Source organism: Acanthaster planci, linkage group LG13 (assembly GCF_054643075.1).
Source record: "Acanthaster planci isolate LZ-2023a linkage group LG13, COTS_SCS, whole genome shotgun sequence".
Lineage (NCBI taxonomy): Eukaryota > Metazoa > Echinodermata > Asteroidea > Valvatida > Acanthasteridae > Acanthaster > Acanthaster planci.
In genome coordinates, this window is record NC_141789.1 from 7352799 (window position 1) to 7380247 (window position 27449).

At 44.8% G+C, this 27449-nt stretch overlaps 1 protein-coding gene across 9 annotated transcripts in view; it reads right to left on the minus strand.

The window, feature by feature from the left end:
* Positions 1 to 27449, minus strand: part of LOC110982507 (meiotic recombination protein REC8 homolog) — a 388761-nt gene that overhangs the window by 130937 nt on the left and 230375 nt on the right. For all 9 annotated transcript variants that reach the window (XR_015427552.1, XM_087145215.1, XM_087145210.1 and 6 more), the window contains one exon: positions 25235 to 25380. Coding sequence is in view for 8 of the 9 variants with exons in the window: in XM_087145215.1 (XP_087001341.1) it covers positions 25235 to 25380 (146 nt within the window). In the remaining variant the exon portion in view is untranslated. The remainder of the gene's footprint in view (positions 1 to 25234; positions 25381 to 27449) is intronic.

Genomic DNA, 27449 nt, shown 5'->3' on the forward strand with positions numbered 1-27449 from the left:
AATATACTCCCAGAAAGCTGAGATGCATGGTCTCAGGAATGTTCAGAATTACGATGTGTGAGCCCAATGTGCAGGGACAATAATGGCACTTTGAAAAGTTGTGGAAAGCACATTACAAATGTTGTGATGCTAATTATTATTATTATTACTAAATTTTGTGCTGCCTATTTGGGCTACAAGAGCACCAAAACAGGCTTTGCTTATATCCTAAAAATGCCTACGCACGTGCCAAAGAATAAGATAAAGTGCACCTAATTAGGATTTAATTATACGTGCCCACACCAGCTATCTACATTTACAGCAGAATGCATTGTGGCAAAGGCCCACTATTAGGAAATGATTTGCACAACTGTGTTATGTCAAAAGAAAGTATGCATGCACAGAGACTGTAGTTTCCTTTTCCTATTAAATCAATATACTACTGAGATTGGTTGAATTTGTGTGAATAGATATGTAGAGTATTGTGGCCTTAAGTGCTGCTCAATTTGTAGTCTGTGGGGCATGGTGCTTGTGCACTCATTGCTTTTCGGGCAGATCTGCAGGCATGTGTAGGTGGCAGGACTGGTTCATGGGTTGGGCGCAGGGTTGATTCGTCGCTAGATGGCTGGACGGGTCCATGGGCTGATGGAAGGACAGGTACGTGGTTGGGTTGTAGGACTGGTTCGTCAGCTGGTTGCGGGACTGGCCCGTTTCCAGGTGGTTAACAGGTCCATGGTCGGGTGGCGGGACGGGTCCGTGGTTGGGTGGCAGAATGGGTTCGTGGGTGGGTGGCGGGACGGGTCCGTTAGTTCTCGCAGGTCGTTCATCAGGCCCATTAGTGGATACATCAACTAGTCTTTGATGAGAGGGATGGCTGTCTCTTTGCATCAGTCTTCCTCTGATGAGTCGTGAAGTGCTGGTCATAACATTAGCAATCTTGACAAATCTTCAAGACGTCGTTCCTGCAGCACATGAATTGCTGACGTCGTGTTTTTTTGTTGCTCCAGGATTCGGTTCATCATTTAAACTATCACCTCATTTTCATTGATTTGCTCTGGCCTGGGGATCAATGCAAGATGTTGGCTATCTTTGTTGTCAGACTCATCAATGGTCTTCTTGCAATATGCGGAGAGGATGACTGAGGCTGGCGAACAAAATCTGTAAAACAGAGGGCAGGAAAGGACACCTTGAATGTTCGCACTGTTCACTTGCAAGGTTCTGCCACAAGTGACCAGTACAGCCACACAATGTCAGTACCCTCCCATCCACTGCTCAGCCAGGCATCTTCCATTTCTGTAAGAGGGGTGACTCAGTCAAATGCAAGAAAGGTAGAGACTCGTCCACTTAATAAAAAAAATGGGGGTGTTCTTAAATTGACAATCTCTACACACTCCCCTGCAAAATTAAATGTTGTCTCAACATTTACATCATTAGGGTCAGGGTCAATGGGGTCGTGACTTCCATCTCTCCTCACCACACAACCTTGAACGTCAGTTCAGATGCCAGAGGAACACAAACTTGATGAAAAGCAGAGCACTTCTGTCCCATGACCTCATGCACTACCCCTGAAGCTGGAGAAGGTGTTCTCCTCATGTCCATGGGCGGTGAATCATAGGTCTCCTCTTTTCACTGCGCAGTGGTTGAGCTGTCACAAGTGCTGACTTCAGTCTTCTCGGTTTGGTACTAACTTGACGAGTTGGTGGGACAGCCTATCCTTGCTGCGGGTGTGGGTTCATCGAGGGTGTTGTAACTCAAAGGGCTTGTTGCGCATACATGTAAGGTTTGAACCATGGTAATCTTGGGCCCCTCCAGGGTGCAGGCAGCTGCTGGGCAGGCATTGTCCAAGGGGTGGGAGTGGAGACCCTTGGATGGCCATAAAGTGAGGGTGTATGTGTTGCCATGATGGTTTCCCCCAAGTGGTTGTAGCTGAAGGTCATTGGGGGGTGCTGTTCTCTGCGTGGCCTCTCATCAGTTGGTTCTTGCTGGTCAGGAGGCTGTGGAGCATGGTCACCAACTGTCTGTTGTGTAGGATCGGCCTGCTGTTGATGGTCATCAGTCACTGCATCCTGGGTTGTCTCTGTGGAGGTAGGCAAGGTAGGACAGTCTTCTTGATGATCCATAGCTGTCAAAACCTCTCAGCCAACAGCTTCAAACTGATCCTCCACTGGGCTTTGAACAAGGTCTTCTACTTGTGTTGGTTCAAAGGGTACTGCTGCAGGATCCAGAGTCACCCAGTGCATGTAAGTACCGGAGGACTGCTGACTTCGGGTATGAGGCTGATACAGCACTGCTCCAAGTCCGTCGTTAGAGGCATCAGTATGTAAGAGGAATGGCTCCTGGTAGTTGGGAAATGCCATGACAGGTGGTGACACAAGGAAACCAAGAATCTTCTCCAGGATACTCTGATGATGGTCCTTCCAGTCCACTTTCTGTTCTTGCCTTTGGTCTATCCTTTGGCGTTTGTCCTCTGCCCAGCGCCAGGTGTCACCTTCAGTAGGTCGTAAAGAGGTCTTGCGATACGTGAAAAATCTTGGATGTAACTGCAATAGTACCCAATTCAGCCAAGCAATTTTCTCACGTCTCTAATGCTGTCTGGTCTTCTCTCACTGAGGGATTTGATGGCAGCAATGTCAGATGGGTCTAACCGATGGCCCTCTGCTGACATGATTTGGCCCAAGTAACGTACCTTTGATAGAAAGAGCTGGCACTTTTTAGGTCGTAACTTCACACCATGAGCCTGCAACCGCTTCAGAACCTGCCTCAGGTGATCAACGTGGTGTTCGAAGTTGTCACTAAAGACCACAACATCGTCGAGGTAAGTCATTGCAATTTCCCCATTGAGGCCATCTAGGCAGGTTTCCATAAACCCGTGGAAGACTGCTGGGGCATTTGTGAGTCCAAAAGGAATTTGGACCCACTCTTTAAGTCCCCAAGGTGTGATGAAGGCTGTAAGGGGGCAGCTTTCTTCAGTCATGAAACCCTGGTGGTAAGCTTTCCCCTGGTCAAGGGTAGAAAACCAGTGGTTGCCCCCAAGCCATCTAGCACATCCTTGATCAGCGGGATTGTCTGACGATCAGGTATGGTCTTTCGATTCAACTCCCGGTAATCAATGCAGAGTCAAAGGCTGACATCTTTCTTCCTTACGCAGACCACTGGAGATGAATATGGTGAGGTGGGTTTAGTAATCCAATCCCGGCTAATCAAGTCTGCCAGGTATATGCGGACCTCTTGATACAGCAAGCGTGGCATGGACATGTACGTCTTCCGCACAGGTTCCTCGTCACGCAGCTTGATTTTCATCTGGAGGTCATGTATGCAGCCTAAATCAGTTTCATCTTTAGCAAATGCTGCCGATTCTTCTCGGAGTAGATTTTCTGCAATAGCTCTCTGTGCTTGTGTCAAATGGCTCAGGTCCATCAGTGGTAGCCAATTGCTCTCCGATGATACACTGTTTATTACAGTGTGATGCTGGGCATCAGTTTTGGTAGGACATGGGGTCCATTTGTGGAACACTGAGGGTTCTATGGGATGTACTGAGTGGATCAATCGAAGGTGTCTCAGGAGACTCCGCTGACGCAATGTAATGTTTCAGCTTGTGGTGTTGGTCACTCTGATCGTTACAGGGCAATGGCTACCTGGAATCAGGTTTACGACAGCCTCGTCCACTTGGAGACCTTCAGGTAACTGGCTTTCAACTGCAGGTTCAAAGAGTACTTTCATCTTCTCTGTCAGTCCTGTGTGTGTCTGGCACCGGATACCAGTGTTACTGTGGCTCAGGATGGTTACATCGTTTCATCCGGACTTAATGATGCTGATCTCCTCTGGATCATTGGTCTGGATCAAGTTGACCAACTTTTCAGCTCGGGTTGGTTCAAGGCTTTTGATGGCCTCCCCCACTATGCTTCTTGCATCCCCAACCGGAAAGTTGGATGACCATTGCTATTACGATGCAACCTATGATAGGTTGCTGCAGCTGGTCATTGGTCACCAAGGCAGGAAAGGACAGCTGCAGCTGAGTCTTGGGTGTTTTCATCTGGATCTCCATCTCAACCCAACCTTCAAATGGAACTGTCGTACCGTTAGCAGCTCGGAGATCAAGATTCTGCTCATACTGGACAAGTTCTGAGACTGGATGAATAACAATCTCAGGCAGGTTGTGGCGAAGCCAGGTGATGCTAACCAAAGAAACTTGGGCTCCGGTGTCACACAACACAGTTGATGGAATGTCGTTGAGGTAGCAATCTATGGTGCAACAGTGACCCACAAGCTTGGTGATTTTGTGGTGATGTCGAGGCGAGATGTGACAGACGGTACACATTGAAGGGGATGTTTCTTCTTTGGACTGGGATGTTTTTCTGGATCTGGCTACACTCTGTCCCCTGGGCGCAGCCTTCTGTCGTTTCCCTGATGTGTGGTTCTGGCTTGACGGCAGCCCCGTGCAAAGTGTTCTGCTGATCCGCATTGCAGTGGTCACAAGTTTCTCCTCTGCCGTTTTGCTGGCAGTCCTGGCATCCATGGCGCACACATGCTTTTGACTTAGCCACAGGTTGGGTTCTCCTGGGGTTGTCACTCAAGGATGCTTGGAGTGCCGCTACTTGATCTTTTAGGCAAGACAACTCAGCGATGCCTTTCTTCAGATGATTAATCTCTGCAAGCAGCAGGCCTTGTTTTGGGGCTGACTTCTTGTCTGGGCCCACTTCCTGGACCTCACTGAGGGTTGCCAACTTGGTTGCACACAGCTTCTTTTTCCTTTCTGCCTCGAGGCTTGAGCAAACATTTAGCTTCTCAAACAAGGCCTCGTCAGTTAGCTCGGGGTCATCCAGGTGTAGTCGGAGTTCCATCTTGATGGCATCACTGCGCAGCCCCGTGAGCACACTGTGACAAAACACCTGCTGTACTAACTGTGGCTCATAAGACAATGGGGAGTCGGCCTCCTGGCTGGCGAAAATAAATTTTTGATGCAGGTCAAGTGCACCACGCAGGAAAGCCTGTGGTGACTCCTTGGGTTCCTGTGTCTGTTGAGACAACTGTTTATACAGTTCAGTGGCCTCCTTCTCCTGGAAATGAGCACGAAGTATGCGACGCAAACTGGGCAACGATAACTTGCTTCTCCCTTCCAGATAACTGCACAGGGGGGAACTCGGGACAATAGCGCGAATCACTGCTCGGACAATATCCCGGTCCGAGTAACCCTTCTCCAATCCTGCCTCCAGCTGGTAGCTAGGCTGATGAAAGTGAGGCGATCTTTCTGGCCAGGATTGCCAATTTGTCCAGAGATCTTTTAACTCCCTCGCTAGCATCTGCACCATCTTTGCATAAGATTTCACCCCAGCTGTAGGAGTGGGTGAAGTGGCAGCCGTGGCTGTTGTGTCCGCCTTCGTTCGTGTGGGTTCCTCGGCCACTGGAGCAATGGGTGGGCGTCTCCTCAAGCATTGTGGATGATGCATCAACACCCTGCAAATATTTGGTGATGCCCTGTAGCAGTCCTAGCCCCTCAGTTGTACTGCTACTTGCTCAAGCTGAGCCGTGGTGAGACAAACAACTTGGTTGTTACCAACTCGTAAGCCTACAAAGAATCCTCCATCTTTGCTGTGACAGGTGGGTCCTGTTGCCTAGCCTTGACCACTCTCTTGGTCAGGTTACTTAAGGTACAACTTCCTCCACTCATCCGGTTCCTTGTGCGTCAGGTTCAGCCTCCTTCCACTGTTACAACCGAGTAGGACTCACCGGCTCATGCTGGAAACAACCGCTGGGTCCGCATCACTGGATGACCACAATGGCGCCTCTCTGCCCCAGGGTGATGAGCCAGAGTGACATGCTCATCCCTCTCGTGCCTCCAAAATGTAATATGCGGACAGGATGACTGAGGCTGGCAAACAAAATCTGTAAAATGGAAGGCAGGAAGGGACACCTTGAATGTTTGCACTGTTCACTTGCAAGGTTCTGCCACACGTGACCAGTACAGCCACACAAGGGCACTACCCTCCCGTCCACTGCTCAGCCAGGCATCTTCCATTTCTGTAAGAGGTATGACTCAGTCAAATGCAAGAAAGGTAGAGACTCGTCCACTTAATAAAAAAAAATGGGGGTGTCCTAAAATTGACACTCACTACATTCTGACGCTTCACTGTCAAAAACAAAAAGAAAGAAAATCAGAATGAGAAAAGCCAACAGTACAGATGTCGAAAGATAGCATTTTTCTCTAGCGATTATATTAATTGTTGTGGGTCAAAATCTCTGCGTTTTGTGTTTTCACGATGAGTCAGAGCTTTTGGTGAAATTCACAGAAACATTTGAGGGTTTTTACTGCATAATTCTTGTGTTTTGGTTACTTTTAGTTTTGTAGTTTTGAACTTGTAGAAACCTTCGGGCAGATTTTCTTACAAGCCAGTTTTCTTTAAAATCTGCACGTGGTTCTCCATGAAAACAGTGACGGTATATGCAATTTAGGTCTATCTTTTTATGCTTACATATCTTTTGGACAAGAAAATTGGCATACTTACAAATTGGTTGGATATCCATATCTAGACTCAACCTTGCAAAATTCTGGTGTTGAATCTTTGACTTTGCTTAAAATCTGGACGTTTCAAAACAGTTCTGCATCATTTGACTGGAAACTATAAGCAAATGTATCTATCAAACACAGGGAGGAAAACACCAGTCTATTTGTATGTAAATTGTGCTCATTCAACTAATAAACTTCTTTACATCGGTTCAGTAATTACAAATTGGAAGGAGGCATTCTGTTGTTATGGATCCACAGGCAAACATTGGACAGCGTTTGGGGCTAATCAAAATAGTTATATTTGACCACTCATCCATGCTCACATGTACATCTAATCTGACAGGTTGTATCTATAAAATTGAGTCCTGGCGGACACAGGACCCTTTTCTTCGTTTGATGACCTTTACGAATACAAATCTGATGACTCTTGGCTGTTTGACGGAGAGACTGACATTGAAAACGACCCCGTCAGTTATTCCCTGCAAAGGTACGTACATGTATCCCAACTAAATAAAGGGGTCATGCTAAATAGCATCAACTAACATCAACAAAGTGCCAACTAAATATCCAGGCATTTTTATACAAATATTTTAAATTTACAATATTAGTAAGGCTCCTGCATATCATACTTAACGTATCATATTATCGAAAATAATATTTGAAGGTGGAAATTTGAGCGACGAAATTTGGGCCTGCTTGTGCAGCCTGACTGGCCGCCGTCTTGTTTTTGCATGGACAGTAGCGTAAAGAAAGATGGCGGCCTCCATACATCGCGAACAAGTTTTGTTTTTCTGCGTGAATATGGAAGGGAATCTCTAAATCTGGTTAAAACTACTTTAAATCCTAAGAGTGTATTTTCAAGTAGTTGATACTTTGTTGATGCTAGTTGTATGTGTTGACGCTTGTTGAATCCAGAAGGTGCCTGGGAAAAGAGTATTTCATCAAGGACATCGAATCTCTAATTCCCCCAGAGTAAACAAAGCTGTTTAACTTGTACGATGTATGATTCGGGAAAGAAATCGTCAAAACTTCGGGCAATGTGATTTTGAGTTTATACGTACCGATTTTAGGAATAACCACTCCTATCGACCTGTTGGGGTTCAACGTAGATTTAAAATCGGAAGAAGATTTGCCCAAAGATTTAAATGAAGATCCTATTATTAATCAAACAATGAGCCCTTTCTTGAGCGAGCTGTGCTGCAAGTACGGGGCGTACCAAAAACCACTAGTAGCAATGCTAATAACAACAAAACATAAACTATCATTAAAAATCCATCTCTTATAAAAAAAAGATGTCAACAAAAGCAGAACTACCACCACCACCACCACCGTGCCAAGTGAAGCAACAGGTGCAGACTGGTGATCGGAGGAATAGCTCTAGCGTTGTTTTTAAAAGAAGAAACCTGCCGCGGTAAAAGCTCAAACAACAACAGTCCAAGCAACACTAGTTCAAGCCGTAGCACCTGCGCAAGAAATTTTAGATATAGAGTAAAAATCTGTATATAATAAGAATGAGTAACGCAAACATCAACGTAAACGGGATTGCCAATATGGCATATCACGGTGCCATAATTACAGTGATTCCAATGGGATACACCATGCTCGGTAAAAAGCAGCTTAAAATTAAACCTCCTGATCTAGACCAACTGTCGGTGGAAGACGTGGCCAAAATGACCACCGTAGCCAGTGGTGCATTGGCTACTCAGGGTTGGCTAGTTCTGCAAAGTATATTACCAGCCATTTTGCCCAGTGGTTAAAAACCGAATAAAAGTAAAGTAACATGGCAGAAGGCGGATTGGACCCGGAGGAAGAAATGCCCCTGTTGAATAAAGGGGGAGAAGAAGAAAAAGATCAACAATGTACAGATGAAAACTATTTCCCGATCAAAAAGAGACAACATTTATAGAAGGTCAAGAAACAACCATGATAAAACCCGCAGAGGATATGCTAGAACGAGTAAGAACAATATTTATAAATAATGCCAAAGTAGACAATTTCTACAATAATTTCAAACTTGCTGGCCGAACAGATATCCTGAGGCCCAAATATGAAAATTTTAAATATAAAACTGGGGAATTACAAACATGCCGGTTATCACTGGGAAGTATTATTAACCAACAAACGAAACCCACATGAACTTGTAAATCTGTCCACGATAGCACCGCATGCTAGAAAAGCCTGATATTCAAGCGGATCAAGTTTTATTTGAAACGAACTAGGTTCGGAGGAGGAGGAGATGCAAGAAGCCCCTAGAGAAGCAGATCGGGAGCTTACTGAAAACCGAGAAGCGCAAACCAAAGGGTTAAACTATAGAGAACTCGTCTCATTTGACAAATCCCTAGACGGTCAACGGAGAGCTTGTATTAAACCAGGGCAAATTGGATGAGTTGGAAGCAAAGATTTAACAAGTCAGAAACAAATTAGAGGAAGCGCAATCAGCAGCAGAACGTGCAGAAATTCGATAACAGTTGGACGATTTAGAAGTTGAAAGACAGGGTAGGTTAGAAGTCATCAATAGAAACACCGATCAGATTTGTACCCAGATCAATCGCATCAAAGAAACGATCAACGCAGTAATGAATGGTTATTTAAATTTGCGCGAGAAAATAAGGACACTGTTTAGAGAGCAAGGCAAACAGGTTGTGAGCATCTTGGCGGCTTTTTCGCTGTCTGAATTACTGTAACCAGCCACCTTGGGTGGACTGGTGTAATCTTGTCCTAATCAGTGAGTGATGGGAAGCAGTGAGGTGAGGTCTAGTGGCTGCATGCCTCAGGGCAATTCCACAGCTAGCCAGGGCCTGCACCCAAGACCAACAGGTCACTTTCCCACAGACTGTTGTTAGGAGTAGACACACGTACTGCACACCTCTAAACTGGACACGTAAAGCCGTATTTTGGGAACAATTGCCAATCCACCAACTCCTTTTATTTTGCCTAAGATCGTAAGTGGTTGTTTGCTAATAAAACAACCTAGCTTGAGGAACCTGGTCCGGTTACATTGCGTCGTAGACAGGATTCAAGCAAAAAGGGGTTTGTAGGAAAACATTGGCAACCTTGCAGGGAATGACTGGGCGTGTGATAGACACCACCAACACCCACCATGGAGGAACTGGAGGAGAAGATAAAGGAGCTCACCAAGCGGCTAGAGGAGCAGGGAGGGCCCCACCAGAAGACGAAAGTTGTGGTAGTCCCAAGAGAACGGGGCTCCAAGCTCGCTGGGCGACCCCGCACAGAAAAGGACCCAGAAGTCACAGAATGGGTTGAGGATATGCGCCGGATGACAAGTGACCTGTCAGCGGCAGAGGGGGTACAGTTCATACTGGACCATCTTGAAGGCGCAGCAAGAGATGAAACACGACTTTGCCCCGCAGCTGACAGGGACACCCCGAAGAAGAATCTGGACCGTGTGATCAAGACCCTGTGCCCGCAGGACACTCCATCGTCCCGTTGGGGTGAGTTCTACGCTAGAGTCCAGCGAGGGGGGGAGTCCATTCAAGATTTCTCCCTCCAACTCATGAAGTTGTTGAGGCTGGTCGTCCTGGTAGCCTCAGCAGACAGCATCAAGGACCAGGACGCTGTTCTCTGCGAGCGCTTCGCAGCTTGCCTGGCAGACCCCACACTGCGAAGGGAGGTTTGGAAGGTTGTACAAGAGAACCCTGATATGAAGTTTGCAGAATTACGCAGTAAAGTCATCTCCTGGGCGACACCCTCCAGCACGACAATGTCCAGGGCAGCCAAGACCACGGAGCAAACAAATATGCTGCAAGCCCAGCTTGACCGCCAGGGAGCCCAGTTACTTGCGACTCAGGAGGCAGTGACTAATCTCTGCGAACAAGTGTCGCGCCTACTGTCGCAGCAGGATGTCCAAACTCAGAGGCCTACTAGACCACCGCAGAACCCCCCCACCCCCGTGGCCAAACCTACCAGGAGGTCTGTAAAGTGCTTCAACTGTGATGGCTTTGGCCACTTCGCGAGAGAATGCCCCAGCCCCCAGTAGAAGAGACAAGCGATGACAACACCAGACCACTGGGCAGATGCACCAACATTCCACCCCTCCCAGAAGGATTACGAAGACCTGAAAATGTCCCCAAAAGCAAGCCCTCCATCGTAAGGAGCCAAGCGGTGGAGGGGAAGGAAGATGGCTCCCCTTTTGGCACTTGCAACACGGAGATGTTCCAAAGGGCAGTCGCAAGGAGCCCTGAGGTGTCCATATCAGTCCTGGGACAGAACGTTCGATTTGTCCTCGACACTGGAAGTGAAGTCACCATCCTGCCAGAGGCTATCTACCACTTGCTGGAGAATCGGAAACCTCTACAGGATATATCTGGTTGGCTTAAAGTGTACGCTGCCAACGGCATAGAAGTTCCGTATCTTGGCTACACAGAACTGGATATGGACATCCTTGGGATCCAACTAGGTAGGGTGGCAGTGCTTGTTTCACCAACGTCTGCAGCAAGCAGTGCCAGCCTCACGGGTTTGCTGGGCTGTAATGTGATCCGGGAGATTTGCTCAGCCCTGGTTAAGAAAAATGGCAGTAGTTATCTTCAGACCGTTCCGGACAACTCGTGGACAGATGCCTTGCTGGCTTGTAAGATTGAGGACAGGGCAGATGCCAAGGCGAGGTTCGTCAAGGCTGCTGGGAGGCAGCCGATTCTTCTACCGGCACAGAGTCACCGAGTCGTGACATGCACATCAACGGGGGCACCAAGAAGTCTATCTTCAAAAGAGGTAGTAATCGAGGCACCGCATGGCCACACTGGGAATCTCCCACGCAACATAGCAGTGGTCAGTACCTGTTCGTCCATCCAGAATGGGCTAGTGTCGGTAAGGGTCACCAATATTGGTGGTGAGGATGTGTGGTTACAGCCACGGACACGCCTTGGAGTAATGAGTGGTGGACAGGTTCTTGAGGCTGAGGGATGCAGTACTCCAGGAGGAAGTGGGAGCGGCACCATTGATCCAAGAGAGGTGAAGACGGCCCATGTGGAACGTGCCTCTACACACGTCAGCTGAAGGCAGACCTTTACCATTCTCTCTCGACATGGACAACACAACAATGAACCCAGACCAACAGAGACAGCTCACCAAACTTCTGAGGAGTTACGAAGATGTGTTCTGCCATGATGACGAGGACCTCGGCTACACCGCCACGATAACCCACAAAATCCCAACACATGATGAGAGACCAGTCTGCATGCCTCATCGGAGGATTCCGCCACACCAGATGGAAGAAGTAAAAGCTCATCTGCAGAAGCTCTTGCAACAAAAAATAATCAGACCATCTACAAGTCCGTACGCAGCACCGGTTGTGGTTGTCCGGAAGAAGGATGGGAGCATTTGGTTGTGTGCGGACTATCAGGCTCTAAATAAGAGAACCGAAAGTGACGCCTACCCCTGCCTCGCATCGATGAAGCACTGGACTCTCTACAGGGGGCCAAATACTTCAGTTCCATCGACTTGGCCCAAGGATATCACCAGGTGGCCATCGCTGAAGAAGACATCCACAAGACAGCCTTTCGTGGAGGCACAGGGGGCTTGTTCGAGGACTTGAGGATGCCTTTTGGGCTAAGCAACAGCCCTGCTACCTTCCAGCGGCTTATGGAGGTGATCTTGGGCGACCTCAACTATAATAGCTTGCTCCTTTACCTAGACGACATATTGATATTCTCAAGTGGATTTGAAGAGCACCTACAGTGGTTAGAGGTGGTCCTGGAATGCCTGAGACACCATGGCCTCAAGGTAAAACCGGGCAAGTGCCATTTCCTTCGTCAGGAGTGCCAGTGCCTGGGTCACATCGTCTCTGCAAAAGGAGTGGCGACAGATCCAAGTAAGACGGAAGCGATCAGCAAGTGGAAACTACCCAGGAGCGAGCAGGAGTTACGGTCCTTTCTTGGACTTGCAGGATATTACCGGCAATTTGTCCAACACTTCAGCCGAATAGCAGCACCACTCCACGCTATGCTGACCAAAGAGGGATCCAGGAAGAAAAGAGGATGACACCAGCCAAGCCCAAGTCAGGAACAAGACTTCCTCAGCCGTTGGAGCCCTAAATGCACCCAGGCCTTTACAGAGCTGCAAAAGAGATTGACATCCCCACCAATCCTTGGATACCCAGACTTCAAAAAACCCTTCATCTTAGAAACCGATGCCAGCTTCGATGGCCTGGGAGCAGTGCTGTCCCAAGACCAAGAATCAGGAAGGGTAGTCATCTCCTATGCCAGCCGAAGTCTCCGTCCAACTGAGCGCAACATGGAGCGATATAGCTCCATGAAACTCGAGCTTCTGGCCTTGAAGTGGGCAATCACGGAGAAACTTCGGGACTACTTCTTGGGGGCGGAATTTCTTGTGTTCACTGACAACAATCCACTTTCTTACATCCAAACGGCAAAACTTGGGGCAACAGAGATGAGATGGGTGAGCCAGTTGTCCCAGTTCAAGTTCCAAGTCAAGTACCAGTCTGGTAAAGCGAATGCGAATGCTGACGCCCTTAGCCGCAACCCAGTAGACATCGAAGATGCAGCAGCGGAGCTGACCCAGTCTTCATCCCTTCATGACATTGCCAGGGTGCAAGTCAGGATGGCGAACATACGAAGCACCACAGCTCTGGAGGCACCCCCTACAGCGACCACCTTACCGGGCTTCACGCAGGAGAAAATAGCAGAACTGCAGGTAAAGGACCCAGCCATTGGAGGCTTCGCAAGGAACTGGAGATACGGCACCAAGCCTACTTGGCTGCACCTGAAGCACGGCTGTCAGAGCCCTTGTGCGAAGATGGGACAGAGTGATCGAGAAGAAGGGGGTACTCTACATCAAGTGCCATGACCCCCTGGAAGGTGAGCGTCACCAGTTGCTATTACCCGCAGGACTCCAACCAATGGTACTGGAGGCACTACACAACCAGGCTGGCCACCAAGATCAGGAACGCACCCTTGCACTCCTACAGAAGAGATGTTGGTGGCCTGGCATATCCGCTGATGTGGAAAAGTGGTGCAAGAACTGCGAGAGATGCACGGTGGCGAAGGCACCTACTCCAAGAGTACGTCCGACTGTTGGCACACTTCAGACAGACAAACCACTAGATGTTCTTGCGATTGATTTCACCACACTGGATAAGGCGTCGGATGGGCGAGAAAATGTGTTGGTGATGACAGACGTCCTCAGCAAGTTCACACAAGCAGTGCCATGCCGGGACCAGAAAGCTTCCACTGTTGCAAGGATCCTGATCAAGGAGTGGTTCCAGAAGTATGGAATTCCTCGCCGTATTCATAGCGACCAGGGCAGGAACTTTGAGTCCCAGCTTGTGAAGGACCTGTGCACAGCATACGGAATCTCCAAGAGCAGAACAACCGCCTACCACCCTGAAGGTAACGGACAATGTGAACGGTTCAATCGGACTCTGCACAACCTACTTCGTACTCTACCCCCTGAACAGAAGAAACGCTGGCCAGACCACCTACAGGAGTTAACCTTTATGTACAACTGCACCCCACATGCATCCACTGGCCTTTCCCCCTTCTATGTATTCATGGGCCGGGAACCGATGCTACCAATTGACCACATGTTGAGGTTTGGCGAGGATGACAGGGAAGCACCACCAACTGAGCCTTGGGTAGCCGCACACCAGTGGAAGCTACGACAAGCAGCTGAGATGGCCCTGGAGAAAATCCAGGAGAAGAGCACGGCCAGGTGTGAGAGACGGGACAACAAGGCAAATGACAAGGGCATTGCTCCAGGGACGAGAGTGCTGCTACGGAACCACGCTCCTGGTAGAAATAAGATTGGGGATCATTGGAGGCCGATGCCCTACAAAGTCATCGCACAACCACAAAAGAACGTGTACCTGGTACAGCCTGCCGACGGCACTGGACCCATGAAGAGGGTGACACGAACGGAGCTCCTCGATACAGGAGACAGCGTTCCTCAGAGTACCCCAACCAAGACTCCCCCACAAGGTATCCTAGTGGATGACAACGGCGTGGTCAACCTGCATCCACCCGAGTTTATAATAACCATGTACACTGGGAATGCAGCACAGGGTCCAGTCAACCACGCTGCAGATCTACCCTCGCAACAGCCCCATGATCCTGGCATAATAGAGGAGACCACCCAGCAGGCTGCTGAGGAGCCAGCATGTCCAGGCATGCTCCCCCATTCCGGCACTCCGACTGTGACTGCCAAAGCCTCCGAAGAGACGACCACAAACTCCAGTGCAGCAACCCCATTCCCCAGCTTGGCCCTGATGATTCTGGCACCACCGATGCAGCACAGGATCCAGTCAACCACGCTGCAGATCTACCCTCGCAACAGCCCCATGATCCTGGCATAACAGAGGAGACCACCCAGCAGGCTGCTGAGGAGCCAGAAGGTCCAGGCACGCTTCCCAATTCCGGCACTCCGACTGTGACTGCCAAAGCCTCCGAAGAGACGACCGCCAACTCCAGTGCAGCGACCCCCATTTCCCAGCCAGGCCCTTCAGGTTCCACTGGGGGAGAACCGCCTGGATGTTGTGCCAAAGTTGACCAAATTCCTCTGAGACGCTCCACAAGGATAGGGGCTGGGCAGCACTCCAACCCCTATCATCTCCCATCTTCAGCATCGAACAGAATAACACGTGTTGACAACCTTGCCTACCGAGAATCAGCCGGATTCCATCAGTAACGGGTCAGACAATTAACAGGTTTAAAAAAAAAAAAAAAAGCCGGTCTCCTCACCAAGTAGAAGAATACCCCTGATGGACACTTTACTGAGAACTGTTGAGCTGTTGTATTTTGTTGCGTTTTGAAAATTGTATTTTGCACCCTATTTACCGTGATTTTAGTTAGTTAATTAAGTTATCGCCATCATTGCTGTGGAAAGCAATGCTTTAATAGAGGAGAGTTGTAACCAGCCGCCTTGGGTGGACTGGTGTAATCTTGTCCTAATCAGTGAGTGATGGGAAGCAGTGAGGTGAGGTCTGGTGGCTGCATGCCTCAGGGCAATTCCACAGCTAGCCAGGGCCTGCACCCAAGACCAACGGGTCACTTTCCCACAGACTGTTGTTAGGAGTAGACACACGTACTGCACACCTCTAAACTGGACACGTAAAGCCGTATTTTGGGAACAATTGGTGAGTGTCATTGTTTCCTTGTCTTATAAATCACACGATATATCAACTAGATGATTAGCCTGATTGAATTGACTGAAACATTTAGAAAACAGGTTCTTTTGGTTATTCTCTCATTTCATTTGCCTTTCAAATGGTTTTGATTGCTCTGTGACCAGTGATTATTAAGAATGTCCATTGACTGTGTAAACCAATCTAAAGTAATTATTTAGTTACATGAATGTAGTTTCTGTATAGGAATTAGATAATCACCTATATAAATTTTGTACTCGGAAGGGACCATCTTGGTTGAGCCAGTGGTGGTTTGAAACTGCAATCTTTTAATGATCATTTCAGATGCCAGTGTACGATGAATTGTTGTTTTCACTGTATTGCATTTAAGTGTGATTTTGCAGATTTGCTAGGGTTGAAATGCTCAAAGTTTGTCATGTTTTTTTGCTGAACTTTCTATGTAGTAATTGGCTCAGATCATGAGGCCACAGGCCTGTGTCTAATGTGTGTATAACACTGTTATAATGAGCAGTGCCTCTGCTTATCATCATTCCTGATCAGACACCACATGTGGCAGGGTTCTGGTAGAAATAATGAAGTTGTTATTTTGTTGGAGCCTACTGGAGTAAAAAAAACCCAAAGGCCATCTGGCTGAGTGTAATGTTGGTATTTAGGAAGTGAGCTTATCGATTGTTGTATATCCATGAACTGTAGGATTGCACCATACTGTATGTATCAATATTGCTGCTTTAGAGTTGAAGTTGTTGTGTTTCAATTTTAGTTTGCTCCAGTAACTGATATACGATCATTGCCGCATCGCTGCACAGGTTTACCCAGGAACCACTGATGATTGAAAACCTAAGTAGCATTCTGTGCTCAAGACTGTGTTCCACCATATGCTACTGCTTTTTGCCTCATTAGATATTCGCTCTGTATCAGGTCTATTATGTTTCTTTGTGGGTATATAGTTCCTGATGCATAATTATCTGTTCCGAAGTGTGTTGTGCTTAAGTTTCCATTTTACTTATTGCATGTATTTCCTCTTTTTTTCTGTTTCTAGCCAATCCACCAACCCCTTTTATTTTGCCTAAGATCGTAAGTGGTTGTTTGCTAATAAAACAGCCTAGCTTGAGGAACCTGGTCCGGTTACATTACGATTGTGTTGAGTGCAGTGGCTGCTCTTAGAACTGCTGGTACCCCTGCGCCTACGCCAGAACCAGCTCCAAAACTGGAACTACCAGATTCAGGAGGGTCAATGGGCAGCTGCGAAATTTGGCAAACGTGTTAAATAAATTGGGCTTGAAAGTGCTTGCGCATAAACCTGCACTTATTGGAAGCATTCTTTCTTGGCTGTTTAACATGGCTAGCAAAGCTGTTGGTTGGATTACTGATCATGTTTGGACCTTGTTTGTAGGTGTAGGTGTTTTGATTTTGACTTATGTACATTCGTTGATAATAGTTTTAACTTAGACAAAAATTTAACCCATTTTCCATGGGAAACAGGGCTTTTTTAATGCCTTTTACTTTTTTGTTTACTCTAAGTTAATACCTTATACAACAAAAACCACCAAAGGCAATCGCTCCTACGGTTAACGACAATTATTCTATGTTGAGAACATCCAGCTGCTTCTTGTTCATTGATCTCAGGGAAGAGTCACACGGTTCAATAGGACTTTGGCCGAACGATTGTTTGGTCATGAGCACGTGCAGGAAATGTTAAATGTTGGAACGCCTAATGTAGAATTTGTAAAACGTCTGTCCCAGGTCATAAAATCACTAAACAATGAGAAAAAAAACAGATTAATAGACGAAGAGCCCGAGGAAGCTATCAAACAAGACCAAGTAAAACAAGCACCAGCTGCCCCCATCCCAAAAAGAAGAGAGATAGAACTTCCTCCAGATGCTGCCGTTCAGTATGTATATTACCCTGGTGAACAGGAAGGTGGTACTGTCAGGAGGGCAACCGATCCGATCTGGAGTGTTGATGTTTATCAAGTGGAAAAACGTATGAGTCAGTTTAAGTGGGTCAACATTAAAAAGGTTTAATAAGCCCAATGCTGTATTACTTGCTAGACGGGCCCAAGCACTCTTTTGTGAGAAGAGCATCAATTGGTGCCAGAGGACACCGAGTTACTGCCTGCTTCGATAGTTTGATCGGTTTTTATAATGGTCGTAATCTAAAGTACTGACGCCCTTTGATAACAAGTAACGTTTTGTGTCCAAAGGCCATAGGCTCAATTTGTTTTGAACGATGGTGTAAACCACGTTTTTCTGCGACCTAATGCGATGTTGTCTCGTAAAAACCTGCTTACAACCAAACAATGCTTCTTTGTAAGCTTCCTGATGCAATTGCTTCTTATTCACAACTTTTGTTACGCCTTTAGCTTTTTTCAAGTTAACCTAACCTTTAAGTAAAATCAAATACATTTTAGGGCATGAGCAAACGACTTCTTTCACCAATTGGCCGCCAAATTCGTCTTTCATCTTACCAATGACTTTTTTGTTTTTCGGATCGTAAAGCACGTTTGTGGACGGGTAGTTTGAAAAGTCAAATAGGTCATGCTTTTGGTGTAGGTAACCTCGTAAGTCGTCGGTTTGAATCTGAACGAGTAAGCTGTCGGTGTCGGTGTACAATAGACAAAAGTCGTTGCCAAAGTCTGATTTCAACATATTGTAATAAAATTTGTACATTAACGTTCTAGACAAGTCGACCACGCTTACGCCACAATTGATTGGTCTGTTCAACTTGGTTATTATGGGATACATTTCGACAAATGAGAGATCCCACTCTGGGAATGGTGTAGTGAGGTTTAGAAACCAAGCGTTTGAACTGCTCGGCATCCTGTAAGTCTCTCAACACGTTTTCCATTGTTTTGCCAAATACTTAGTTGTTCATCAGTTTAAAAACTCTTATTCAAAATAAGAGTTGGCTTGTTTGCGCAACTCAGTGTTTTTGTCGATGCAACTTTTCTTCCAAGGTGCTTGCACAAAAGACATTACATGGTGGACCACCTTAAGTTATAAACCGAGTTCCAGATATTTTTGCAATGTGCGGTAGTGAACGACGTACTTGTGTTTTTTAGTTGAAAGTGTCGCCACGAGCTTATCTACAGAGGTGATATATTCCCTGTTGCATATCAAGTTCTTTTGGTAGTCAGACAGCCATTCACTTGGGACTGAAATGTTTTCGGGTGCGAGCGGAAAGTCGTTGTGTAAGTCGTGTAAGTGCTGGAGATAATCCAAGGTGACTTTGAACATATAACCTTTTCTAGTGAAAGGTGAAAGCTTTGAAATGAACTAGGGGGTAAACTTGTCCAAGGCTTTTACCCATTCAAGTTTTCCCATTGGTAGATACTGACTCATGGCCCAACCTTACAATTTATTTGCGCCGAGGTACATTATGTGTGATGTCGGTTTGTCTGAATCATAGTCTTTTAAAATGGGGTTATTAGCTTGTGCATAACGTTTTGCTCCAACGCTCGAAATGCCAACGTGTTTAGCCCATTCGAAAAAGAGATACTTATCAATGTTTGTCAACAGCTCGAGTTGAATGTTAGAGTGTTTCAACAGCGCGGCCCATGACAAGCCTCACGAGGTATAGTAGTTGGCTGGGCCTAGGCCATAATTCGTTTTGGAGACCTTTCGAAAGTTTTCAAACACACACGCGAGTATCATGCTAGTCTCTGAGGGTTTGACACCTAAACGTTTGCCATACAGTTTTGGCTCTTGCGTATTCTTCACTTACGGTCTCTTGCTTCAACGAGCTATAAAATGCATTTCGGGATGGCAGACTGGTTTCTTTGAACTTTTCAAACGAGTTCATATTCTCATATGGATGGATACCCTTGTCTAGCCGTAGCTCTGTGTTGTTTGGAAACCTTTCATAAAGTAACTTAAATCTTCTCTGGTGCAGTTTTTGACCAATTGATCTACTGAAGCGGCCAATAAATGAAATGAGTCTAGAAATCTAAGCTGACCAAAAGAAAACAAGATATAATTTTCCGAGTTTTTAGCGATGACTTTGATTTGACTTCCATTAAACGCGCGACCACCCTCTGTGATCAAATGTGCGTCATATTTTTCCAAGTTGTGCAACATGACCGGAATAGGTGTTTGTTTAGGCCCAACTCAGAGTTTGAGATTGCAATTGGCCTGTTCTGGGGCCCTGTACTTACTCGTGACGTGACAGTGTTCGCGAACTTTCCTAAACTTGTTGATGGGTTTCTCGCAACTCATACAGATGTAATTGGTGTAGCAACGGTCGCTTATAAAATTAAAGTCTATTTTTTTGAATTCGGTTTTTGGGCTTTGTGGGATGGGACATTTACACTGTGATTCTTTAGTTGGATATATACATGTACACTTTTCACAGATCCAGCAGATGTTGCATTTGTCTTGGCGTTTCTGTAGCTCAGGCAACCAAAGAAGCTGTTTTGGAACAGCCAACGTTTCGTTAATTGTTTTTGTTTCTCTTGATAGCGATTTTAGGAAATGAGTGGCTGCATCTTGCCCTTGGTATGCTTCGCGACTTGTGCATACACCGTCACAGCGTACATCAGGGTAAGAGTAGCCGCATGGTTTGTGGTGTTTTATTCTAATTGTGTTGGCTTGTTCTGATGGGAGATGCTCTAAAACAGATTCGAAATCTGCATAGATAACAAACGGGGCTTCTTGTTTGCTTTTGTAGTTTTCAAACTTGATAATGTGTTCACCTTTTTTGGAAAGTACAGCTTTAGCAGGTGCTGCGTCTATTCCTTGACAGTCTTCTTTGTAATTGTTTAGTCTTTCTTGACTTTGAAAGTGACACATACAATTAAAGCAAAAATATTTCTTACCGTTGTGATTGTTGACATCGCCCATCAATCTAGAGAAATTTTTAATCCAACAATAATGGTCTTTTTCACCTTGATTAAAACAAAGTAAGTTTTTCGGCTCACCTACAGCTTTGGTTTGTAAAGTATAAACACACCATCTTTTCTGGTGTAACTAAACAATATGTTGATTGCCAAGTTGTTTTGAGCTTCGATGCGTGAAATCTGTAAAATTGGAGTAGGAAAGTCCACATTTGTAAAATTTCAACCGTCTGTTGTTGTGTACGTTGAAGTTCTTTCATTGTTTATTTTATAATCTGGATTGCTTTCGAGTTGATGTTTGACGTTGTTTGAATATAATCCTAGAGCAACACTTATTGCCCAGCGTACGCACTTTTGATCTTTCACATTTTGAACGTTGATGATCACAGTTTTTACCGCCAGTTCTTTAGGAAGTGGAATGTAACTGGCACTGATGGGGTTAAAGAAAGCCATGTTGATATAAAATGTAATAACTTTGTCAAACACCCAGCCAGAACCCCATTGAGTATGAGCTTTGACATCTTCCAATTGTCTTTCTGTATGTTTTTCTAACACGTTTTTGACCTCTCATTTGGAAAACACTGAGATATTTTTACTCCTGAACATGAAAACACCAACTTTGGTTTCCGCTTCAGGCCTTTCTATTTTAAACTGAACCTTGATCGCAGTTTGCAACTTGTACATTCCTATCTCGCAAAATTCAGCCAATGCTTTCTTTTCGATGTAACTTTTGTAGAAATCGAAAAAATTTACCAAGTCGTCTGCAAAGAAACTAGGCTTCAGTTCCCAATTTCTGTAGTTACCTGGAAAGCGTCAGACATTTTGGACGTCTGCCCCTGCAATCGCTTCCGGTTGAGTATAGGTTTTAATCCCAGTAATGAGATCCTTCCGTAGCACGTTTCAGTTTGCACCAGTGCTAGTAAAGGGTATGTCGTTATCTTGCGCTACCTGTAAGAGTTGACAGTATGTTTTCCGCTGTAGGTTTCTGAACAAACGCAGGCTCGCTTGGATTGCGCGTAAAAGCTCTGGTTTCGTATGACCCCTTTGACCCGGATAGTGAGGTGAAGGTAATGGTATGTTGTGTTGCTTGATAAAGTCGGATAAAAATGATTTTTCAATTCGATTAAAGCCTGAAAACACAGGACGATGTTGTGATCTGGTTTGGTTTGCAAACACAAACGTCTGTCTTCTATTCAGATCTGATCTGGTCTGCCCTACCTCGATTCATCCAGCATCCTCACACATCAAAATCACACATTTTACCTTCCAGTTGGCAAAACACCTCAGTGTTATCACCCTAAATTTACAAAACCATAGCTTTTATCATTGCTGCTGCTAGAGATAAAACAAACCACAAGATTACTGAAAAGTTACAGACTACCAAAAAGCTGTTGGTGTTATGTGAGCAACATCAACTACATGTTGAATAAAGAAAAGGGTATCAAAGATGGCAGCCCGCTTGTTGAGAGTTTGACAGTTACATATGCGGTGAGCCACATCATAGGCTGTTGAGCTCAGTTCTTCCCACAGAGCATTGCAGGACTTGTAAGGAACCACAAGTTTCTGCACGTTCTTTGTGAGAGAGTCTGAGAGCTGAGCACCATTTGCCAGCAACGTAGCTTGAGAGGTATCCAAATGCCATTGTTGGTCCCTTTTTGTACTGGAGCGGTAGGTTTTCCTGATGTTTAGTCTAACAACTGTACGGATCATGAGATGGTCGGTGAAACAATCTGCTCCATGCAATGGAACGGGTAGAGCATACATGTATATCACTTAAATCGGCTCTGCAATCCAGAACATAATCAAAGAGATGTCATGTTTTGGACCGAGGGTGTTGCCATGAGTTGAACCACTTGTCCGGCATTTCAAAAAAGGTGATTGTATTAACAGCAAGATCATGCTCTGTACAAAGTTCCAGTAAAAGGTAACCGTTTGAGTTAGCTTTTCCACGCCTATGAGGACCCAATGCCCGGTCCCAGGTAATGTTGTCAGCTCCGACACAAGAGTTGAGGTCCCCTAGCACTGTCCACCTACTCACTCAAATATACACACATGGCTAAGATCAATCTCACATTTGTTTCAAATTTACATATTAACTCAGCTTTTAATAACTGAAGAACTCTAGAAACCAGTTGGAATCAAGAACACTCGACTTTAGGAGCCAATTTGGGACTCAACATTTTGTGGACTCTCTTAACAATGGACACTCAGACTCTAGCCTGTGTATTGTAAATGTTTTATCTTAACCAGTTTATTTCTGTTCTAAACATGGGGAGATGTTTTGTTAGCAACATGAACTACATGTTGAATAATGACAAGGGTTCCAAGATGGCAGCCGCTTGATACGACTTTGACGGTTACATATTCCAGTTATTTCCTTTATACGAGTACCTGAGATATAACAGCTGGCTGCAAGGACTATTACATAACGCTCATCTGGAGTAACATAGATTAGTTCTAAAGTGATGCAGGTAATAGTATTGGTAGAAACTTCAGGGCTTAACCATTTCCACAAAAGGGGATATACAACAAATTTTTACAGACGTCAAGATGATGAACTAGTTCGAGAATCATCCTTGGATGACTGATCGAAGGTCTGCCAAGTTTGAAGTCGATCAGGTGTATGAAACAATCGAAGCCCTATGGGACAAGAAAAAACGTGTACAAACTCTATGGGAAAAGTCTGAAAAAGGAAAGAAAAAAAAACAGAGGTCATCTGTCTGCCAACAGAACAGAGGGCTTTTTCGCATCCCTTTTAAAGTTGAACAACCAATCTACTGCACAAACCTGATGGTGTAAATCTGTCACTATGACCACTTGGGTGCAAGGTTTCAACCCAATATCAGGCATGTACTTCAGGAAATGCTGTGCTTTAACCCTTACCCTACATGATGCTAAAAATTACTAATTGTAGTAAAATGTAGTACTGAGCGCTGTCGCTTGTAAGAGGACATGACTTTCTTTTTCTGTGAAGCCATAAGATACTATAGATAAGACAATGTACCATACAGTGCTGTGGCACTATGAATGCATGGCTTCATTGTTCTCTGTACAAATAACAATTGAAGTAACCTAGCCAGAAGCAGTAATCTTAGCACTAGGTCCTTCAGGCTCAGACTTATACTTAGTATTTTGTAGTACTGTGTAGTGTAAGCCAAACAATATGCTTGTTGGTTAGGGTGAAATAAAATGTAAATTGACTCCTCGTCTGATGACATCATCATCACAACAGGTACATTTTCGTCTAAAACACTTCCTTTCCTTGTTATCTGCAATGTTTGAAATCAATGGGATATGTACGGGTATGTACTTCAGTAGATATAGGGCTTTAAACAGTGCCCCTTTAATGTCACATGACTTGTCTTCTGATGACATCATCATCACATGAGGTGAATATTCCTCTAAAGCACTTCCTTTTCAAGATATCTGCAAGATTTGAACCCAATCAAACATGGAATTCAGGAGATATAGGGCCTTAAAGAGTACACCTTTAATGTCACGTGACTTGTTTCCTGATGACGTCATCATCACGAGGTCGATATTCCTCTATAGCACTTTCTTTTCAAGATATCTGCAAGATTTGAACCCAATCGGATATAGAATTCAGGCGAGAAAGAGCCTTAGAGAGTGCACCTCTAATGTCACGTGACTTGTCTCCTGCGACAAGAAGAAGAAAAAACAGCACAAAAAGAATGCCTTTTTTGCAAAATTGCAAAAAAGCCAAACAAAAAGAAAGGAACAAAAAATAAGGAAAACAATAGCTGTTCCATCTGACAGCCAAAACAACTAAAAATGAACTTCAAGATGCACACAACAGGTTACGATGTTCATGTTATAACCATCTTTTACATGTCTTAAGACCACAACTAGGCTAATACTTGAATCATGTCATTTCAACGCAGTAACATAATGGAGCATGACTTACATGATTGTGGTTCTAGGGAGAGTGACAATGACAATACAGTCTACTGACTCAATGCTCTTGGCTGGAATAGGAGATTACATGCAAAATTTGTCGAAAATCCGGCAAGAAAGTGGCTGCCTTCACATGTGCTTCAGGTTGCACTACACCAAATACGCGCCCATAGAAAACAGTGCAAAATCGGATCAAAATAGTGCCGCCTGTTGACTCTCGTGAAGAGATTGGCCTCCGTTTGTCACTGGAAATTCAAGATTATGACCAGAAGATAACTTTTCGTTTCAATTTCATGGGGGTCAGCAATGAAAGTTTTTTTTATTGGCCTTTGAACGAAGATACCCCAAAAATAGCAGTAAAACTAGGCGCTCATTTCTGAATGTAGCCACCTGCCTCTATCCAAAATAGGCCCGCAATTTTTATTTTTTTGTGTGTGAAAGAAATACCTTGAACTGGAAACTATCAGTCCTAAATTCAGGATTGATAGAAAGAGTTCTTTGATGCCTCCTGATTATGACCTGTCTTTATGTAAAAATCCTGTGGGATCACAAAATATTAATGAGCTCGAGTGCAGAAATATAACAATTTGGTGGAATGCACCCTTGAGGAAAAACCTTACTTGCAAGGCCATGAACAGTGCCTTCAGGTGTCCTGTAGTAAGTAACTAAAGGAGAACTATTAGATGTGAAGAGCACCACCAGTATCTTGTGGTGGAGAAAGGAAGGTTGGTCACCAGGAGCACTACAAGCAGGGTTATTAATATGGAAGATGCTTTGATCCGAGTTGAAACCGCTACATTAAAAGCTGTTCGAATTATTATCATAACAATCTACATCTGGAAAAAGTCAATTAACAAATGTTTTTATGAACTTCTTTGATTCACTTACTTGAGGTGAGGAGCTCAATGGAGAAGGCTCTGTCGCAGTGGATGAATCCTTGTCTCTTCTTACCTTGAGAACATCACTTGAAATGCTTTTTCCAGCCACAAGTTTACTTTTCCACAAATCCATCAGTGTCTTGCTCTTTGTTAGGCCTTTTGATGAAGTAAAGACATAAAACAACTAAAGATGTTTTACATCTAATAAACCACAATTCGAACATTTGTAGACTACTTTTAATCAAGACCAGGCAGAGTGAAGAAACTGTGAGTTTACTGTAGCAAAGGATCTCATCTAGTCATAACAATACCCACATCAGCAATGCTGAAAATCTTAGACATTAACCCTAACTCCCTAGTGTGTATGTAAAATCATATTGAAATCGGAGGATTTGAGACTGTTAGGGTTAAGATTTAAATTTTTCTGTTAGTTTGGTAGTTCAGTTAACAGAGTTCTGGTGCAGCATTCTGGAGGTCCCCAGTTTAAATTTTACTTGACTTCTATAAGGCCAAACTTTTTTCCGGGGGGGGGGACAAAAACTTAAAGAATTTTCATATAACCTTGCATGGCCTATCAAAGGGATAAGGCTACATTTTGGGGCTTTTTACACACTTTTGAAAGGGAAGTGCTAAAGACAAAACACTCCTTTCCCTCTTGTTGTCGATGGTGAGGGCGCATGGCCCAGGATCTATCCCTGCTCATAACTTTTGAGCAATAAAAATCGAAGATGACTTGATTGAAGTATTCATGGGGTGCTCAGCCTCAGTGAATGTCACAGAATATGCAATTTCAAAGTGTACCCATGTGTAAGGGGCGACTGCAGTGTTGTAACGAGTCACTAAATTTGGTGACTAGAGTCGAGTCATTTTAACATTGTGACTCAAGTCAATTCTATAGTTCAAGAAGTTGAGTTGAGTCAAGTCACTTTGTGTAGTCAAGTTGAGTCATGTACCAAGCTTGAGTCACAAATTTTTGAAAAAAAAAATAAAAACACAACTACATGTAAGTCATTTTGGGGTATTTTCATTTTTATTTAGACATACTGAAAATAAATTAGGGTGTGAGATATCTAGCCAACTAAAATGTTGCTTTTAATTTTTTTTGAGACTTGAGTCTTATAAGCTTGTACTTAAGTCGAGTTTCCATGAGAGATCCGAGTTGAGTCATTTGGTTGCAGAGACACAAGTTGAGTCATTTACCCTTCAGGACTCAAGTTGATTCGCCAAAAATTGTAACTCAAGTTGGACTTGAGGTGAGTCCTTGACTTGAGTCATTACAACTCTGGGCAACTGCCATCTTTCTTTAATACTAGCAGAAACGAGAGACAACCAAGGACAAGATGGTTGATGTAATATGGTGTGCTCGACACAAGCTAGAGTTGTTCTGATGCTTGCTCGGTTTATTGTGTGTCAGATGCAGGGGTACAACTATATATTATATATACATGTACACTCTATACATGCTGACATGGGGCTAGGTCTAGTGGGGTACAATGACTGATGTATAGCAAGTGGGGCCATCAGGATCCAGAGGAAGACAGAGCGACAAGGACATTCTAAAAAGGGTACCGTTGCTGGGAAGGGAAGGGTTATTGTGGTCAGGAGTGGACCTGTAAGAGTCCAGGATACTACATCCCTCCTCACCTTAGAATGAACAAGTGTGTATTAGCCTGTGAATGAATAAACCCAGTTGAGGATACAAAACAGGTGTTTGCAACTCTATTGTTAGGGTTAGTTACTTGGTTGATCTTCTTAAAGATCTTAAATTCATATAATGCTTTAAGTTAAATATAACAGGAGAGGTTACTCTTATTATTGTGCTGTTATTAACACAGTCACTGTTGCTGCTTTTCCAAGGTCAGTGTTGTTGGTAACACAATGGTGTTGTTGATGACACGATGGTGTTGTTGATAACATGGTGTTTGTTCATGTTATTACTTGTCTTGCTGATAACACAGTTTAGAATGCGTATTCCTCCTCCATGTCGTCTGGTGAGGTTAGATCCTTGTTCAGCTGTGCTATGCTAAATGTGTTCGCTTGTAGGGTCTGATCCTTCATGCTTCTGCAATACTTTGCAAAATGGTTCTTCTTGTGGGATGGCACTTGGGTCGTTGCTGGACTGCATGGATGGATTGAGTTTTTCCGGCCATGTGATTCAGTTGCATTGATGCATTCGTAGCAGCTCGCATGACGGTAATGGCTTTGTCTAGTGTCAGGTCAGCATC